The sequence below is a fragment of the Coregonus clupeaformis genome, chromosome 30 (genome assembly GCF_020615455.1).
Source record: "Coregonus clupeaformis isolate EN_2021a chromosome 30, ASM2061545v1, whole genome shotgun sequence".
NCBI classification, from domain to species: domain Eukaryota; kingdom Metazoa; phylum Chordata; class Actinopteri; order Salmoniformes; family Salmonidae; genus Coregonus; species Coregonus clupeaformis.
In genome coordinates, this window is record NC_059221.1 from 43,484,114 (window position 1) to 43,505,214 (window position 21,101).

The window sequence follows — 21,101 nt, forward strand, 5'->3', positions numbered from 1 at the left end:
TCCATATAGATATCAGAACGGATCTATTTGACTTCCTCTGTTCTCCATATAGATATCAGAACGGATCTATTTGACTTCCTCTGTTCTCCATATAGATATCAGAACGGATCTATTTGACTTCCTCTGTTCTCCATATAGATATCAGAACGGATCTATTTGACTTCCTCTGTTCTCCATATAGATATCAGAACGGATCTATTTGACTTCCTCTGTTCTCCATATAGATATCAGAACGGATCTATTTGACTTCCTCTGTTCTCCATATAGATATCAGAACGGATCTATTTGACTTCCTCTGTTCTCCATATAGATATCAGAACGGATCTATTTGACTTCCTCTGTTCTCCATATAGATATCAGAACGGATCTATTTGACTTCCTCTGTTCTCCATATAGATATCAGAACGGATCTATTTGACTTCCTCTGTTCTCCATATAGATATCAGAACGGATCTATTTGACTTCCTCTGTTCTCCATATAGATATCAGAACGGATCTATTTGACTTCCTCTGTTCTCCATATAGATATCAGAACGGATCTATTTGACTTCCTCTGTTCTCCATATAGATATCAGAACGGATCTATTTGACTTCCTCTGTTCTCCATATAGATATCAGAACAGATCTATTTGACTTCCTCTGTTCTCCATATAGATATCAGAACAGATCTATTTGACTTCCTCTGTTCTCCATATAGATATCAGAACGGATCTATTTGACTTCCTCTGTTCTCCATATAGATATCAGAACGGATCTATTTGACTTCCTCTGTTCTCCATATAGATATCAGAACGGATCTATTTGACTTCCTCTGTTCTCCATATAGATATCAGAACGGATCTATTTGACTTCCTCTGTTCTCCATATAGATATCAGAACGGATCTATTTGACTTCCTCTGTTCTCCATATAGATATCAGAACGGATCTATTTGACTTCCTCTGTTCTCCATATAGATATCAGAACAGATCTATTTGACTTCCTCTGTTCTCCATATAGATATCAGAACGGATCTATTTGACTTCCTCTGTTCTCCATATAGATATCAGAACAGATCTATTTGACTTCCTCTGTTCTCCATATAGATATCAGAACGGATCTATTTGACTTCCTCTGTTCTCCATATAGATATCAGAACAGATCTATTTGACTTCCTCTGTTCTCCATATAGATATCAGAACGGATCTATTTGACTTCCTCTGTTCTCCATATAGATATCAGAACGGATCTATTTGACTTCCTCTGTTCTCCATATAGATATCAGAACGGATCTATTTGACTTCCTCTGTTCTCCATATAGATATCAGAACGGATCTATTTGACTTCCTCTGTTCTCCATATAGATATCAGAACGGATCTATTTGACTTCCTCTGTTCTCCATATAGATATCAGAACAGATCTATTTGACTTCCTTTGTTCGCCATATAGATATCAGAACAGATCTATTTGACTTCCTCTGTTCTCCATATAGATATCAGAACGGATCTATTTGACTTCCTCTGTTCTCCATATAGATATCAGAACGGATCTATTTGACTTCCTCTGTTCTCCATATAGATATCAGAACAGATCTATTCGACTTCCTCTGTTCTCCATATAGATATCAGAACGGATCTATTTGACTTCCTCTGTTCTCCATATAGATATCAGAACAGATCTATTTGACTTCCTCTGTTCTCCATATAGATATCAGAACGGATCTATTTGACTTCCTCTGTTCTCCATATAGATATCAGAACAGATCTATTTGACTTCCTCTGTTCTCCATATAGATATCAGAACAGATCTATTTGACTTCCTCTGTTCTCCATATAGATATCAGAACGGATCTATTTGACTTCCTCTGTTCTCCCATATAGATATCAGAACAGATCTATTTGACTTCCTCTGTTCTCCATATAGATATCAGAACGGATCTATTTGACTTCCTCTGTTCTCCATATAGATATCAGAACAGATCTATTTGACTTCCTCTGTTCTCCATATAGATATCAGAACAGATCTATTTGACTTCCTCTGTTCTCCATATAGATATCAGAACGGATCTATTTGACTTCCTCTGTTCTCCATATAGATATCAGAACAGATCTATTTGACTTCCTCTGTTCTCCATATAGATATCAGAACGGATCTATTTGACTTCCTCTGTTCTCCATATAGATATCAGAACGGATCTATTTGACTTCCTCTGTTCTCCATATAGATATCAGAACGGATCTATTTGACTTCCTCTGTTCTCCATATAGATATCAGAACGGATCTATTTGACTTCCTCTGTTCTCCATATAGATATCAGAACGGATCTATTTGACTTCCTCTGTTCTCCATATAGATATCAGAACGGATCTATTTGACTTCCTCTGTTCTCCATATAGATATCAGAACAGATCTATTTGACTTCCTCTGTTCTCCATATAGATATCAGAACGGATCTATTTGACTTCCTCTGTTCTCCATATAGATATCAGAACGGATCTATTTGACTTCCTCTGTTCTCCATATAGATATCAGAACGGATCTATTTGACTTCCTCTGTTCTCCATATAGATATCAGAACGGATCTATTTGACTTCCTCTGTTCTCCATATAGATATCAGAACGGATCTATTTGACTTCCTCTGTTCTCCATATAGATATCAGAACAGATCTATTTGACTTCCTCTGTTCTCCATATAGATATCAGAACGGATCTATTTGACTTCCTCTGTTCTCCATATAGATATCAGAACGGATCTATTTGACTTCCTCTGTTCTCCATATAGATATCAGAACGGATCTATTTGACTTCCTCTGTTCTCCATATAGATATCAGAACGGATCTATTTGACTTCCTCTGTTCTCCATATAGATATCAGAACGGATCTATTTGACTTCCTCTGTTCTCCATATAGATATCAGAACGGATCTATTTGACTTCCTCTGTTCTCCATATAGATATCAGAACGGATCTATTTGACTTCCTCTGTTCTCCATATAGATATCAGAACGGATCTATTTGACTTCCTCTGTTCTCCATATAGATATCAGAACGGATCTATTTGACTTCCTCTGTTCTCCATATAGATATCAGAACGGATCTATTTGACTTCCTCTGTTCTCCATATAGATATCAGAACGGATCTATTTGACTTCCTCTGTTCTCCATATAGATATCAGAACGGATCTATTTGACTTCCTCTGTTCTCCATATAGATATCAGAACGGATCTATTTGACTTCCTCTGTTCTCCATATAGATATCAGAACAGATCTATTTGACTTCCTCTGTTCTCCATATAGATATCAGAACGGATCTATTTGACTTCCTCTGTTCTCCATATAGATATCAGAACGGATCTATTTGACTTCCTCTGTTCTCCATATAGATATCAGAACGGATCTATTTGACTTCCTCTGTTCTCCATATAGATATCAGAACGGATCTATTTGACTTCCTCTGTTCTCCATATAGATATCAGAACAGATCTATTTGACTTCCTCTGTTCTCCATATAGATATCAGAACGGATCTATTTGACTTCCTCTGTTCTCCATATAGATATCAGAACGGATCTATTTGACTTCCTCTGTTCTCCATATAGATATCAGAACGGATCTATTTGACTTCCTCTGTTCTCCATATAGATATCAGAACAGATCTATTTGACTTCCTCTGTTCTCCATATAGATATCAGAACGGATCTATTTGACTTCCTCTGTTCTCCATATAGATATCAGAACGGATCTATTTGACTTCCTCTGTTCTCCATATAGATATCAGAACGGATCTATTTGACTTCCTCTGTTCTCCATATAGATATCAGAACGGATCTATTTGACTTCCTCTGTTCTCCATATAGATATCAGAACAGATCTATTTGACTTCCTCTGTTCTCCATATAGATATCAGAACAGATCTATTTGACTTCCTCTGTTCTCCATATAGATATCAGAACGGATCTATTTGACTTCCTCTGTTCTCCATATAGATATCAGAACGGATCTATTTGACTTCCTCTGTTCTCCATATAGATATCAGAACAGATCTATTTGACTTCCTCTGTTCTCCATATAGATATCAGAACGGATCTATTTGACTTCCTCTGTTCTCCATATAGATATCAGAACGGATCTATTTGACTTCCTCTGTTCTCCATATAGATATCAGAACGGATCTATTTGACTTCCTCTGTTCTCCATATAGATATCAGAACGGATCTATTTGACTTCCTCTGTTCTCCATATAGATATCAGAACAGATCTATTTGACTTCCTCTGTTCTCCATATAGATATCAGAACGGATCTATTTGACTTCCTTTGTTCGCCATATAGATATCAGAACGGATCTATTTGACTTCCTCTGTTCTCCTATAGATATCAGAACGGATCTATTTGACTTCCTCTGTTCTCCATATAGATATCAGAACGGATCTATTTGACTTCCTCTGTTCTCCATATAGATATCAGAACGGATCTATTTGACTTCCTCTGTTCTCCATATAGATATCAGAACGGATCTATTTGACTTCCTCTGTTCTCCATATAGATATCAGAACAGATCTATTTGACTTCCTCTGTTCTCCATATAGATATCAGAACGGATCTATTTGACTTCCTCTGTTCTCCATATAGATATCAGAACGGATCTATTTGACTTCCTCTGTTCTCCATATAGATATCAGAACGGATCTATTTGACTTCCTCTGTTCTCCATATAGATATCAGAACAGATCTATTTGACTTCCTCTGTTCTCCATATAGATATCAGAACAGATCTATTTGACTTCCTCTGTTCTCCATATAGATATCAGAACGGATCTATTTGACTTCCTCTGTTCTCCATATAGATATCAGAACAGATCTATTTGACTTCCTCTGTTCTCCATATAGATATCAGAACGGATCTATTTGACTTCCTCTGTTCTCCATATAGATATCAGAACAGATCTATTTGACTTCCTCTGTTCTCCATATAGATATCAGAACGGATCTATTCGACTTCCTCTGTTCTCCATATAGATATCAGAACGGATCTATTTGACTTCCTCTGTTCTCCATATAGATATCAGAACAGATCTATTTGACTTCCTCTGTTCTCCATATAGATATCAGAACAGATCTATTTGACTTCCTCTGTTCTCCATATAGATATCAGAACGGATCTATTTGACTTCCTCTGTTCTCCATATAGATATCAGAACGGATCTATTTGACTTCCTCTGTTCTCCATATAGATATCAGAACGGATCTATTTGACTTCCTCTGTTCTCCATATAGATATCAGAACGGATCTATTTGACTTCCTCTGTTCTCCATATAGATATCAGAACGGATCTATTTGACTTCCTCTGTTCTCCATATAGATATCAGAACGGATCTATTTGACTTCCTCTGTTCTCCATATAGATATCAGAACGGATCTATTTGACTTCCTCTGTTCTCCATATAGATATCAGAACGGATCTATTTGACTTCCTCTGTTCTCCATATAGATATCAGAACGGATCTATTTGACTTCCTCTGTTCTCCATATAGATATCAGAACGGATCTATTTGACTTCCTCTGTTCTCCATATAGATATCAGAACGGATCTATTTGACTTCCTCTGTTCTCCATATAGATATCAGAACGGATCTATTTGACTTCCTCTGTTCTCCATATAGATATCAGAACAGATCTATTTGACTTCCTCTGTTCTCCATATAGATATCAGAACGGATCTATTTGACTTCCTCTGTTCTCCATATAGATATCAGAACGGATCTATTTGACTTCCTCTGTTCTCCATATAGATATCAGAACGGATCTATTTGACTTCCTCTGTTCTCCATATAGATATCAGAACGGATCTATTTGACTTCCTCTGTTCTCCATATAGATATCAGAACAGATCTATTTGACTTCCTCTGTTCTCCATATAGATATCAGAACGGATCTATTTGACTTCCTCTGTTCTCCATATAGATATCAGAACGGATCTATTTGACTTCCTCTGTTCTCCCATATAGATATCAGAACAGATCTATTTGACTTCCTCTGTTCTCCATATAGATATCAGAACGGATCTATTTGACTTCCTCTGTTCTCCATATAGATATCAGAACAGATCTATTTGACTTCCTCTGTTCTCCATATAGATATCAGAACGGATCTATTTGACTTCCTCTGTTCTCCATATAGATATCAGAACGGATCTATTTGACTTCCTCTGTTCTCCATATAGATATCAGAACGGATCTATTTGACTTCCTCTGTTCTCCATATAGATATCAGAACGGATCTATTTGACTTCCTCTGTTCTCCATATAGATATCAGAACGGATCTATTTGACTTCCTCTGTTCTCCATATAGATATCAGAACGGATCTATTTGACTTCCTCTGTTCTCCATATAGATATCAGAACGGATCTATTTGACTTCCTCTGTTCTCCATATAGATATCAGAACGGATCTATTTGACTTCCTCTGTTCTCCATATAGATATCAGAACGGATCTATTTGACTTCCTCTGTTCTCCATATAGATATCAGAACGGATCTATTTGACTTCCTCTGTTCTCCATATAGATATCAGAACAGATCTATTTGACTTCCTCTGTTCTCCATATAGATATCAGAACGGATCTATTTGACTTCCTCTGTTCTCCATATAGATATCAGAACAGATCTATTTGACTTCCTCTGTTCTCCATATAGATATCAGAACGGATCTATTTGACTTCCTCTGTTCTCCATATAGATATCAGAACGGATCTATTTGACTTCCTCTGTTCTCCATATAGATATCAGAACAGATCTATTTGACTTCCTCTGTTCTCCATATAGATATCAGAACGGATCTATTTGACTTCCTCTGTTCTCCATATAGATATCAGAACAGATCTATTTGACTTCCTCTGTTCTCCATATAGATATCAGAACGGATCTATTTGACTTCCTCTGTTCTCCATATAGATATCAGAACAGATCTATTTGACTTCCTCTGTTCTCCTATAGATATCAGAACGGATCTATTTGACTTCCTCTGTTCTCCATATAGATATCAGAACGGATCTATTTGACTTCCTCTGTTCTCCATATAGATATCAGAACGGATCTATTTGACTTCCTCTGTTCTCCATATAGATATCAGAACGGATCTATTTGACTTCCTCTGTTCTCCATATAGATATCAGAACGGATCTATTTGACTTCCTCTGTTCTCCATATAGATATCAGAACGGATCTATTTGACTTCCTCTGTTCTCCATATAGATATCAGAACGGATCTATTTGACTTCCTCTGTTCTCCATATAGATATCAGAACAGATCTATTTGACTTCCTCTGTTCTCCATATAGATATCAGAACGGATCTATTTGACTTCCTCTGTTCTCCATATAGATATCAGAACGGATCTATTTGACTTCCTCTGTTCTCCATATAGATATCAGAACGGATCTATTTGACTTCCTCTGTTCTCCATATAGATATCAGAACGGATCTATTTGACTTCCTCTGTTCTCCATATAGATATCAGAACGGATCTATTTGACTTCCTCTGTTCTCCATATAGATATCAGAACGGATCTATTTGACTTCCTCTGTTCTCCATATAGATATCAGAACGGATCTATTTGACTTCCTCTGTTCTCCATAGATATCAGAACGGATCTATTTGACTTCCTCTGTTCTCCATATAGATATCAGAACGGATCTATTTGACTTCCTCTGTTCTCCATATAGATATCAGAACGGATCTATTTGACTTCCTCTGTTCTCCATATAGATATCAGAACGGATCTATTTGACTTCCTCTGTTCTCCATATAGATATCAGAACAGATCTATTTGACTTCCTCTGTTCTCCATATAGATATCAGAACAGATCTATTTGACTTCCTCTGTTCTCCATATAGATATCAGAACGGATCTATTTGACTTCCTCTGTTCTCCATATAGATATCAGAACAGATCTATTTGACTTCCTCTGTTCTCCATATAGATATCAGAACGGATCTATTTGACTTCCTCTGTTCTCCATATAGATATCAGAACGGATCTATTTGACTTCCTCTGTTCTCCATATAGATATCAGAACAGATCTATTTGACTTCCTCTGTTCTCCATATAGATATCAGAACGGATCTATTTGACTTCCTCTGTTCTCCATATAGATATCAGAACAGATCTATTTGACTTCCTCTGTTCTCCATATAGATATCAGAACGGATCTATTTGACTTCCTCTGTTCTCCATATAGATATCAGAACGGATCTATTTGACTTCCTCTGTTCTCCATATAGATATCAGAACAGATCTATTTGACTTCCTCTGTTCTCCATATAGATATCAGAACAGATCTATTTGACTTCCTTTGTTCGCCATATAGATATCAGAACAGATCTATTTGACTTCCTCTGTTCTCCATATAGATATCAGAACGGATCTATTTGACTTCCTCTGTTCTCCATATAGATATCAGAACAGATCTATTTGACTTCCTCTGTTCTCCATATAGATATCAGAACAGATCTATTCGACTTCCTCTGTTCTCCATATAGATATCAGAACGGATCTATTTGACTTCCTCTGTTCTCCATATAGATATCAGAACAGATCTATTTGACTTCCTCTGTTCTCCATATAGATATCAGAACGGATCTATTTGACTTCCTCTGTTCTCCATATAGATATCAGAACAGATCTATTTGACTTCCTCTGTTCTCCATATAGATATCAGAACGGATCTATTTGACTTCCTCTGTTCTCCATATACAGTTGAAGTCGGAAGTTTACATACACCTTAGCCAAATACATTCAAACTCAGTTTTTCACAATTCCTGACATTTAATTCTAGTAAAAGTTCCCTGTCTTAGGTCAGTTGGGATCACCACTTTATTTTAAGAATGTGAAATGTCAGAATAATAGTAAAGAGAATGATTTATTTCAGCTTTTATTTCTTTCATCACATTCCCAGTGGATCAGAAGTTTACATACACTCAATTAGTATTTGGTAGCATTGCCTTTAAATTGTTTAACTTGGGTCAAATGTTTCGGGTAGCCTTCCACAAGCTTCCCACAATAAGTTAGGTGAATTTTGGCCCATTCCTCCTGACAGAGCTGGTGTAACTGAGTCAGGTTTGTAGGACTCCTTGCTCGCACACGCTTTTTCAGTTCTTCCCACAAATTTTCTATAGGATTGAGGTCAGAGCTTTGTGATGGCCACTCCAATACCTTGACTTTGTTGTCCTTAAGCCATTTTGCCTCAACTTTGGAAGTATGCTTGGGGTCATTGTCCATTTGGAAGACCCATTTGCAACCAAGCTTTAACTTCCTGACTGATGTCTTGAGATGTTGCTTCAATATATCCACATAATTTTCCTTCCTCATGATGCCATCTATTTTGTGAAGTGCACCAGTCCCTCCTGCAGCAAAGCACCCCCACAGCACTCACTCCTTCCTTTCTCTCTTTACCTCACTCCTTCCCTTCTCTCTTTACCTCAGTCCTTCCCTTCTCTCTTTACCTCACTCCTTCCCTTCTCTCTTTACCTCACTCCTTCCCTTCTCCTCACTCCTTCCCTTCTCCTCAAGCCTTCCCTTCTCTCTTTACCTCACTCCTTCCCTTCTCTCTTTACCTCAGTCCTTCCCTTCTCTCTTTACCTCACTCCTTCCCTTCTCTCTTTACCTCACTCCTTCCCTTCTCCTCACTCCTTCCCTTCTCCTCACTCCTTCCCTTCTCCTCAATCCTTCCCTTCTCTCTTTACCTCACTCCTTCCCTTCTCCTCACTCCTTCCCTTCTCTCTTTACCTCAAACCTTCCCTTCTCTCTTTACCTCACTCCTTCCCTTCTCTCTTTACCGCACTCCTTCCCTTCTCTCTTTACCTCACTCCTTCCCTTCTCCTCACTCCTTCCCTTCTCTCTTTACCTCAATCCTTCCCTTCTCTCTCTACCTCAATCCTCCCCTTCTCTCTTTACCTCACTCCTCCCCTTCTCTCTTTACCTCACTCCTTCCCTTCTCTCTTTACCTCACTCCTTCCCTTCTCCTCACTCCTTCCCTTCTCTCTTTACCTCACTCCTTCCCTTCTCTCTTTACCTCACTCCTTCCCTTCTCTCTTTACCTCACTCCTTCCCTTCTCTCTTTACCTCACTCCTTCCCTTCTCCTCACTCCTTCCCTTCTCTCTTTACCTCACTCCTTCCCTTCTCTCTTTACCTCACTCCTTCCCTTCTCTCTTTACCTCACTCCTCCCCTTCTCTCTTTAACTCACTCCTTCCCTTCTCCTCACTCCTTCCCTTATCTCTTTACCTCACTCCTTCCCTTCTCTCTTTACCTCACTCCTTCCCTTCTCTCTTTACCTCACTCCTTCCCTTCTCCTCACTCCTTCCCTTCTCCTCACTCCTTCCCTTCTCCTCACTCCTTCCCTTCTCCTCACTCCTTCCCTTCTCTCTTTACCTCATTCCTTCCCTTCTCTCTTTACCTCACTCCTTCCCTTCTCTCTTTACCTCACTCCTTCCCTTCTCCTCACTCCTTCCCTTCTCCTCACTCCTTCCCTTCTCTCTTTACCTCACTCCTTCCCTTCTCTCTTTTTCTCACACATAGTTTTCTATGTATAGAGAAGGTTCTGGGCTTGTGTAGCAGAACCTCATTGTTGGCTGCTCCCTCTGTCCCCTCTCCCTCTGTCCCCTCTGTCCCCTCTCCCTCTGTTCCTCTGTCCCCTCTCCCTCTGTCCCCTCTGTCCCCTCTCCCTCTGTCCCCTCTCCCTCTGTCCCCTCTCCCTCTGTCCCTCTCCTGTCCTCTCCCTCTGTCCCCTCTCCCTCTGTCCCCTCTCCTCTGTCCCTCTCCCTCTGTCCCTCTCCCTCTGTCCCCTCTCCCTTTGTCCCCTCTCCCCTCTGTCCCCTCTCCCTCTGTCCCTCTCCCTCTGTCCCCTGTCCCTCTCCCTCTGTCCCTCTCCCTCTGTCCTCTCCCCTGTCCCTCTCCTGTTCTCTCCTGCCCTCTCCCTCTGTCCTCTCCCTCTGTCCCTCTCCCTCTGTCTCCTCTCCTCTGTCCCTCTCCCTCTGTCCCTCTCCCTCTGTCCCTCTCCTTGTCCCCTCCCTCTGTCCCTCTCCCTCTGTCCCCTCTCCCTCTGTCCCCTCTCCCTCTGTCCCTCTCCCTCTCCCTCTGTCCCCTCTCCCTCTCCCTCTGTCCCTCTCCCTCTGTCCCTCCCTCTGTCCCTCTCCCTCTGTCCCCTCTCCCTCTGTCCCCTCTCCCTCTCCTCTGTCCCCTCTCCCTCTGTCCCTCTCCCTCTGTCCCCTCTCCCTCTGTCCCTTTCCCTCTGTCCCTCTCCCTCTGTCCCTCTCCCTCTGTCCCCTCTCCCTCTGTCCCTCTCCCTCTGTCTCCTCTCCCTCTGTCTCCTCTCCCTCTGTCCCCTCTCCCTCTGTCCCTCTCCCTCTGTCCCTCTCCCTCTGTCCCTCTCCTTCTGTCCCCTCTCTCCCTCTCCTTCTGTCCCCTCTCCCCTCTGTCCCCTCTCCCCCTGTCCCCTCTCCCTCTCCCTCTGTCCCCTCTCCCCTCTGTCCCCTCTCCCTCTGCCCCTGTCCCTCTGTCCCCTCTCCCTCTGCCCCTGTCCCCTCTCCCTCTGTCCCCTCTCCCCTCTGTCCCCTCTCCCTCTGTCCCCTCCTCTGTCCTTCTCCCCCTGTCCCCTCTGTCCCCTCTCCCTCTCCCTCTGTCCCCTCTCCCTCTGTCCCCTCTCCCTCTGTCCCTCTCCCTCTGTCCCCTCTCCCTCTGTCCCTCTCCCTCTGTCTCCTCTCCCTCTGTCTCTCTCCCTCTGTCCCCCTCTCCCTCTGTCCCTCTCCTCTGTCCCTCTCCCTCTGTCCCTCTCCCTCTGTCCTCTCCCTCTGTCCCTCTCCCTCTGTCCCTCTCCCTCTGTCCCTCTCCTCTGTCCCTCTCCCTCTGTCCCTCTCCCTCTGTCCCCTCTCCCTCTGTCCTCTGTCCCTCTCCCTCTGTCCCTCTCCCTCTGTCCCCTCTCCCTCTCCCTCTGTCCCTCTCCCCCTGTCCCCTCTCCCTCTGTCCCTCTCCCCTCTCCTTCTGTCCCCTCTCCCCTCTGTCCCATTTACATTTACATTTACATTTTAGTCATTTAGCAGACGCTCTTATCCAGAGCGACTTACAGGAGCAATTAGGGTTAAGTGCCTTGCTCAAGGGCACATCGACAGATTTTTCACCTAGTCGGCTCGGGGATTAGAACCAGCGACCTTTCGGTTACTGGCACAACGCTCTTACCCACTAAGCTACCTGCCGCCCTGTCCCCTGTCCCTCTGTCCCTCTCCCTCTGTCCCTCTCCCTCTGTCCCCTCTCCCTCTGTCCCCTCTCCCTCTGTCCCCTCTCCCTCTGTCCCCTCTCCCCTCTCCCTCTGTCCCTCTCCCTCTGTCCCTCTCCCTCTGTCCCTCTCCCTCTGTCCTTCTCCCTCTGTCCCCTCTCCCTCTGTCCCCTCTCCCTCTGTCCCCTCTCCCTCTGTCCCTCTCCCTCTGTCCCTCTCCCCTGTCCCCTCTCCTCTCCCTCTCCCCCTCTCCCTCTGTCCCTCTCCCTCTGTCCCCTGTCCTCTCCCTCTGTCCCCTCTCCTCTGTCCCTCTCCCTCTGTCCCCTCTCCCTCTGTCCCTCTCCCCTCTCCCTCTGTCCCCTCTCCCTCTGTCCCTCTCCTCCCTCTGCCCTCTGTCCCTCTCCCCTGTCCCTCTCCCTCTGTCCCCTCTCCTCTGTCCCCTGTCCCTCTCCCTCTGTCCCCCTCCCTCTGTCCCCTCTCCCCTCTGTCTCTTCCCTCTCCTCTCTCTCCTCTCCCTCTGTCCCTCTCCTCTGTCCTCTCCTCTGTCCCCTCTCCCTCTGTCCCTCTCCCTCTGTCTCCCTCTCCCTCTGTCCCTCTCCCTCTGTCCCCTCTCCCTCTGTCCCTCTCCTCTGTCCCCTCCCTCTGTCCCTCTGTCCCCTCTCCCTCTCTCTCGTCCCTCTCCCTCTGTCCCTCTCCCTCTGTCCCCTCTCCTCTGTCCTCTCCTCTGTCCCCTCCCTCTGTCCCCTCTCCTCTGTCCCCTCTCCTCTGTCTCCTCTCCTCTGTCCCCTCTCCCTCTGTCCCCTCTCTCTCTCCCTGTCCCTCTCCTCTGTCCCCTCTCCTGTCCTCTCTCCCTCTGTCCCCTCCCTCTGTCCCCTCTCCCTCTCCCTCTGTCCCTCTCCCTCTGTCCTCTCCCTCTGTCCTCTCCCCCTGTCCCTCTCCCTCTGTCCCTCTCCCTCTGTCCCTCTCCCTCTGTCCCTCCCTCTGTCCCTCTCCCTCTGTCCCTCTCCTCTCCCTCTGTCCCTCTCCCTCTGTCCCCTCTCCCTCTGTCCCCTCCCCTCTGTCCCTCCCCTCTGTCCCCTCTCCCTCTGTCCCTCTCCCTCTGTCCCCTCTCCCTCTGTCCCTCGTCCCCTCTCCCTCTGTCCCTCTCCCTCTCCCTCTGTCCCTCTCCCCCTGTCCCCTCTCCTCTGTCCCCTCTCCCCCTGTCCCCTCTCCCCCTGTCCCTCTCCCCTGTCCCTCTCCCTCTGTCCCCTCTTAGCTGTTGAGAAGTGTGTGGTCGAGTCATCTAAACTCATCTCATCTGAACTCTTCCTCTCCCCCCCCCCCCCACACTCGTCTCTCTCCATATTGGATTTATTTATTTTTACTGTATTTAATAAAGAGATTAACTGTCTCTGTGTGGGAGATCAGATTCCTCCCCTACCAGCCCCCACTACTCACCTCCTCCGTACATGCAGGCCAGCATAATCGAGGAGATCCATGAGACCTGTGAGGGTGTAGCGTCAAAGGTGGTCTCCAGCTCCTTGAAGAAGACGGTGATGGACTTGGGGAAGGCATAGGAGAAGCCAATAGAGATGAAGGCTCCCACCACCACCGCCCAGCCCCAGCCTCCCTCTGGAGGGGTATAGCCCACTGGACCGCCCACCGCTGGGGCCATGCTGTCAGGGCAGGAGGGGGCTCACACACACTGGGGATAGTCCTAACACTCCCACACATACACACACTGAGTGGCTGGTTAGGACACTTGTAGAGGCTGTAGTTATAGTCAGTCAACCAGCCAGCCAGTCAGCCAGTCAGCCAGTCAATCAGTCAGTCAGCCAGTCAGTCAGCCAGCCAGTCAGCCAATCAGCCAGTCAATCAGTCAGCCAGTCAGTCAGTCAGCCAGTCCTTCCCAGTCTGTATCCACCATCAGGAATCACTCTGAACCTGCAGACAGAGAGACAGAAAGAGACATTTGCATTTTAGTCATTTAGCAGATGCTCTTATCAAGAGCAAGTTACAGTTAGTGCATTCATCTTAAGATAGCTATGTGGGACAACCACATATCACAGGCAGTTCCACTTGCTGCTCCGTAAGTAAGCACCATGGTCTTGTAGTGGACGCAAGCTTCGACTGGAAGCCAGTGGAGTGTGCGGAGGAGCGGGATGACATGGGAGAACTTTGGAAGGTTGAAAACCAGGCGAGCTGCTGCGTTCTGGATAAGTTGCAGGGGTTTGATGGCACTAGGGATGAGCCCAGCCCTCAGTGAGTTGCAGGGGTTTGATGGCACAGGCAGGGAGCCCAGCCCTCAGCGAGTTGCAGGGGTTTGATGGCACAAGTGATGAGCCCAGCCCTCAGCGAGTTGCAGTAGTCCAGACGATAGAGTACAAGTGCCTGGATTAAGATCTGTGCCACTTCCTGTGTGAGGTAAGGTCGTACTCTACGGATGTTGTAGAGCATGAACCTGCAGGAGTGGGTTACTGCTTTGATGTTTACAGAGAACGACAGGGTGTTGTCCAGGGTCACGCCAAGGTTCTTTGCACTCTGGGAGGGCGACACAGTGGAAATATCAACCGTGATGGAGAGGTCTTTGAGCGGGTAGGCCTTCCTGGAAAAAAAGTTCCATCTTGTCGAGGTTGAGCTTGAGGTGGTGGGCCGACATCCAAGTTGAGATATCTACCAGGCACGCAGAGATGCGTTGAGATATCTACCAGGCACGCAGAGATGCACGCAGAGATGCGTTGAGATATCTACCAGGCACGCAGAGATGCGTGTCGCCACCTGGGTGTCAGAAGGGGGAAGGAGAAAAGTAGTTGAGTGTCATCTACATAGCAATGATAGGAGAGACCATGTGAGGATATGATGGAGCCGAGCGACTTGATGTATAGAGAGAAGTGGAGAGGGCCTTGAACCGAGCCTTGGGGGACACCAGTAGTGTCAAAATAATGTATTGATGAAATAGCGTCATGCAGCTGCCTTCGCTTCACAAGTAAGCAGGTGTGTAGTGCTGGGGGAGCGCAAGGCCTCACTTCTTTCAATTTGAGAATACATGGAAAATATATTCTGATCAATTCTAAATAAATGATATTTAATTACCAGAAAAATTCAATAAAAAATGATAACAAACCAAATAAATATGTAGGCTACAGCAGCCTAGAGGTGCATGGTGCATGGTGCATGGCGGTGTGTGGTGCATGGTGCATGGTGGTGCGTGGTGCATGGCGGTGCGTGGTGCATGGTGCATGGTGGTGCATGGTGGTGCATGGCGCATGGCGGCGCATGGCGGTGCATGGTGGTGCATGGTGCATGGTGGTGTATGGTGCATGGCGGTGCATGGTGCATGGCGGTGCATGGTGCATGGTGGTGCATGGTGCATGGTGCATGGTGCATGATGGTGCATGGCGGTGCATGGCGGTGCATGGTGGTGCATGGTGCATGGTGGTGCATGGTGGTGCATGGTGGTGCATGGTGGTGCATGGTGCATGGTGGTGCATGGTGGTGCGTGGTGGTGCGTGGTGGTGCGTGGTGGTGCATGGTGGTGCATGGTGGTGCATGGTGCATGGTCGTGCATGGTGGTGCATGGTGGTGCATGGTGGTGCATGGTGGTGCGTGGTGGTGGTGCATGGTGGTGCATGGTGGTGCATGGTGGTTTCTCCAACCTGCTCTTGTGCAGTGGAACCCAGAACGATATGTGACCACTTGGTTACAGCGACACCGTTCCGCAGAGGACACCCAAACCAGAGTGGCCACCGCAAAGCCCAAGGCCTGACCCTTACTGGAAGTTGCTTTAGCACGACTTGGGATATTTAGCCTATATTGGCTATTGGTTGAGACACGACCCGTTAGGGTGGGAAAATGGAAATTGGGCAAAGTTGGAGGTAATAATGCATCTAGGTTGTAGTTTATTGAGATGCGTGAATACACCACAACAAAAGAATACACCACAACAAAAGAATACACCACAACAAAGGCTGGATTAGATGGCTGTTTTAACACCACACCAAAAGCTGGAATAGATGGCTGTTTTAACACCACACCAAAAGCTGGAATAGATGGCTGTTTTAACACCACACCAAAAGCTGGATTAGATGGCTGTTTTAACACCACACCAAAAGCTGGATTAGATGGCTGCAATTCTACGTAGTAATGATATATGTTCACTACTTGGTCAATTTATTTATTGATCAAATCTACGCAAATAAATTATATGAATTGCTAGTTCACCGGATTTATTTTATTCTGCAATAGGGTATATTGTAACCATGTGTTCAAGCTAATCAAATCAAAGTTTATTTAGCGTTGTCCTTTTAGGACCATGAAGCTCTAATCGTTTATAATAACCCTCAGGAAGATGCTGTCTAATAGTCCTAGTCATCCCTTAGGGTTACACATGGTGCTCCTTTAGTAAAGTTAGATCAAAGACGAATCAATGCATCGCAAGATCACATAACGATTAATTAGTATTTTACATAACAGAACCGAATATAATAGCATAGCATTGTAGGCTAATGTTATTGTTAAAGCAAAAACACCTCATTTCTAATGAGACTTTAGGAAGCTGAAGATGAATAGTCAAAAATAATCTCATGCGCCAAAACTCAGTGCATTCGTAAAGTACTCAGACCCCTTGACTTTTTCCACATGTTGTTACGTTACATCCCTACTCTAAAATGGATTAAATAACTACAATTCCTCATCAATCTACACAAAATACCCCAAAATGACAAAGCAAAAACAGGTTTTTATAAATGTATGCAAATGTATAAAAAAATATGAGACTCTAAACTGATCTCAGGTGCTTCCTGTTTCCATTGATCATCCTTGAGATTTATTTTATTTTACCTTTATTTAACCAGGTAAACCAGTTGAGAACAAGATGTTTCTAAAACTTGGAGTCCACCTCTGTTAAATTCAATTGATTGGACATGATTTGGAAATCCACACACCTGTTTATATAAAAGGTCCCACAGTTGAGAGCGCATGTCAGAGCAAAATCCAAGCCATGAGGTCAAAAGGAATTGTCCGTAGAGCTCCAAGACAAGATTGTGTCGAGGCACAGATCTGGGGAAGGGTACCAAAATATTTCTGTAGCATTGAAGGTCCCCAAGAACACAGTGGCCTCCATCATTCTTAAATGGAAGACGTTTGCATCCACCAAGACTCTTCCTAGTGCTGGCCGCCCGGCCAAACTGAGCAATCGTGGGAGAAGGGCCTTGGTCAGGGAAGTGACCAAGAACCCGATGGTCACTCTGACAGAGCTCCAGAGTTCCTCTGTAGAGATGGAAGAACCTTGCCAAAGGACAACCATCTCTGCAGCGCTCCAACAATCAGGCCTTTATGGTAGAGTGGCCAGACGGAAACCAGTAAAAGGCACATGACAGCCCGCTTGGAGTTTGCCAAAAGGCACCTAAAGGACTCTCAGACCATGAGAAACCACATTCTCTGGCCTGGTGAAACCAAGATTGAACTCTTTGGCCTGAATGCCGAGCATCACGTCTGGAGGAAACCTGGTACCATCCCTACGGTGAAGCATGGTGGTGGCAGCATCATGCTGTGGGGATGTTTTTCTGCGGCAGGGACTGGGAGACTAGTCAGGATCGAGGGAAAGATGAACGGAGCAAAGTAAAGATCCTTGATGAAAACCTGCTCATGACCTCAGACTGGGGCGAAGGTTCACCTTCCAACAGGACAATGACCCTAAGCACACAGCCAAGACAGGAGTGGCTTCGGGACAAGTCTCTGAATGTCCTTGAGTGGCCCAGCCAGAGCCCGGACTTGAACCCGATCGAACATCTCTGGAGAGACCTGAAAATAGCTGTGCAACGACACTCCCCATCAAACCTAACGGTCCAGTACATCACTGGGGCCAAGCTTCCTGCCATCCAGGACCTATATACTAGGCAGTGTCAGAGGAAGGCCCAAATAATGGTCAAAGACTCCAGCCACCCTAGTCATAGACTGTTCTTTCTGCTACCGCACGGCAAGTGGTACCATGGCGCCAAGTCTAGGTCCAAAAGGCTCCTTAACAGCTTCTACCCCCAAGCCATAAGACTGCTGAACAATTAATCAAATGGCCACCAGTAAGCATTTCACCTGTTGTATTCGGCGCATGTGACAAATACAATTTGATTTGATTTGTATTTGTATTTATAATGGATCCCCATTAGTTCATGCCAAGGCAGAAGCTACTCTTCCTGGGGTTTATTATGGATCCCCATTAATTCCTGCCAAGGCAGCAGCTACTCTTCCTGGGGTTTATTATGGATCCCCATTAGTTCCTGCCAAGGCAGCAGCTACTCTTCCTGGGGTCCAGCAAAATTAAGGCAGTTATACAATTTTAAAAACATTACAATACATTAACAGATTTCACAACACACTGTGTGCCCTCAGGCCCCTACTCCACTACCACATATCTACAGTACAAAATCCATGTGTACGTGTGTGTATAGTGCGTATGTTATCGTGTGTGTGTATGTATGTGTCTGTGTCTATGTTTGTGTTGCTTCACAGTCCCCGCTGTTCCATAAGGTGTATTTTTATCTGTTTTTTAAAAACTAATTTTACTGCTTGCATCAGTTACCTGATGTGGAATAGAGTTCCATGTAGTCATGGCTCTATGTAGTACGGTGCGCCTCCCATAGTCTGTTCTGGACTTGGGGACTGTGAAGAGACCTCTGGTGGCATGTCTTGTGGGGTATGCATGGGTGTCTGAGCTGTGTGCTAGTAGTTTAAACAGACAGCTCGGTGCATTCAACATGTCAATACCTCCTCCTCTTTGAGCCAGGAGAGGCTAGTAAAGGCCCAGTGTTACAGACTGCTATATAGGTCTGTTAATACAGGACTAGTAAAGGCCCAGTGTTACAGACTGCTATATAGGTCTGTTAATACAGGACTAGTAAAGGCCCAGTGTTACAGACTGCTATATAGGTCTGTTAATACAGGACTAGTAAAGGCCCAGTGTTACAGACTGCTATATAGGTCCACTAATACAGGACTAGTAAAGGACCAGTGTTACAGACTGCTATATAGGTCTGTTAATACAGGACTAGTAAAGGCCCAGTGTTACAGACTGCTATATAGGTCCACTAATACAGGACTAGTAAAGGCCCAGTGCTACATACTGCTATATAGGTCCACTAATACAGGACTAGTAAAGGCCCAGTGTTACAGACTGCTATATAGGTCTGTTAATACAGGACTAGTAAAGGCCCAGTGTTACAGACTGCTATATAGGTCCACTAATACAGGACTAGTAAAGGCCCAGTGTTACAGACTGCTATATAGGTCTGTTAATACAGGACTAGTAAAGGCCCAGTGTTACAGACTGCTATATAGGTCCACTAATACAGGACTAGTAAAGGACCAGTGTTACAGACTGCTATATAGGTCCACTAATACAGGACTAGTAAAAGGACCAGTGTTACAGACTGCTATATAGGTCTGTTAATACAGGACTAGTAAAGGCCCAGTGTTACAGACTGCTATATAGGTCCACTAATACAGGACTAGTAAAGGACCAGTGTTACAGACTGCTATATAGGTCCACTAATACAGGACTAGTAAAGACCCAGTGTTACAGACTGCTATATAGGTCTGTTAATACAGGACTAGTAAAGGACCAGTGCTACAGACTGCTATATAGGTCTGTTAATACAGGACTAGTAAAGGACCAGTGTTACAGACTGCTATATAGGTCCACTAATACAGGACTAGTAAAGGCCCAGTGTTACAGACTGCTATATAGGTCCACTAATACAGGACTAGTAAAGGCCCAGTGTTACAGACTGCTATATAGGTCTGTTAATACAGGACTAGTAAAGGACCAGTGTTACAGACTGCTATATAGGTCCACTAATACAGGACTAGTAAAGGCCCAGTGTTACAGACTGCTATATAGGTCTGTTAATAAAGGACTAGTAAAGGCCCAGTGTTACAGACTGCTATATAGGTCCACTAATACAGGACTAGTAAAGGACCAGTGATACAGACTGCTATATAGGTCCACTAATACAGGACTAGTAAAGGACCAGTGTTACAGACTGCTATATAGGTCCACTAATACAGGACTAGTAAAGGCTCAGTGTTACAGACTGCTATATAGGTCCACTAATACAGGACTAGTAAAGGCCCAGTGTTACAGACTGCTATATAGGTCCACTAATACAGGACTAGTAAAGGCCCAGTGTTACAGACTGCTATATAGGTCTGTTAATACAGGACTAGTAAAGCCCCAGTGTTACAGACTGCTATATAGGTCCACTAATACAGGACTAGTAAAGGACCAGTGTTACAGACTGCTATATAGGTCCACTAATACAGGACTAGTAAAGGCCCAGTGTTACAGACTGCTATATAGGTCTGTTAATACAGGACTAGTAAAGGCCCAGTGTTACAGACTGCTATATAGGTCTGTTAATACAGGACTAGTAAAGGCCCAGTGTTACAGACTGCTATATAGGTCCACTAATAGAGGACTAGTAAAGGACCAGTGTTACAGACTGCTATATAGGTCCACTAATACAGGACTAGTAAAGGCCCAGTGTTACAGACTGCTATATAGGTCTGTTAATACAGGACTAGTAAAGGCCCAGTGTTACAGACTGCTATATAGGTCCACTAATACAGGACTAGTAAAGGACCAGTGTTACAGACTGCTATATAGGTCCACTAATACAGGACTAGTAAAGGCCCAGTGTTACAGACTGCTATATAGGTCTGTTAATACAGGACTAGTAAAGGCCCAGTGTTACAGACTGCTATATAGGTCCACTAATACAGGACTAGTAAAGGACCAGTGTTACAGACTGCTATATAGGTCCACTAATACAGGACTAGTAAAGGCCCAGTGTTACAGACTGCTATATAGGTCTGTTA

At 44.6% G+C, this 21,101-nt stretch overlaps 1 protein-coding gene across 1 annotated transcript in view; it reads right to left on the bottom strand.

The window, feature by feature from the left end:
• Window positions 1-21,101, bottom strand: part of LOC121546644 (monocarboxylate transporter 1-like) — a 105,777-nt gene that overhangs the window by 47,159 nt on the left and 37,517 nt on the right. Inside the window, exon 2 of the mRNA XM_045209586.1 lies at window positions 13,689-14,174. Within this exon, the coding sequence (XP_045065521.1) occupies window positions 13,689-13,905 (217 nt within the window). The 5' untranslated portion in view covers window positions 13,906-14,174. The remainder of the gene's footprint in view (window positions 1-13,688; window positions 14,175-21,101) is intronic.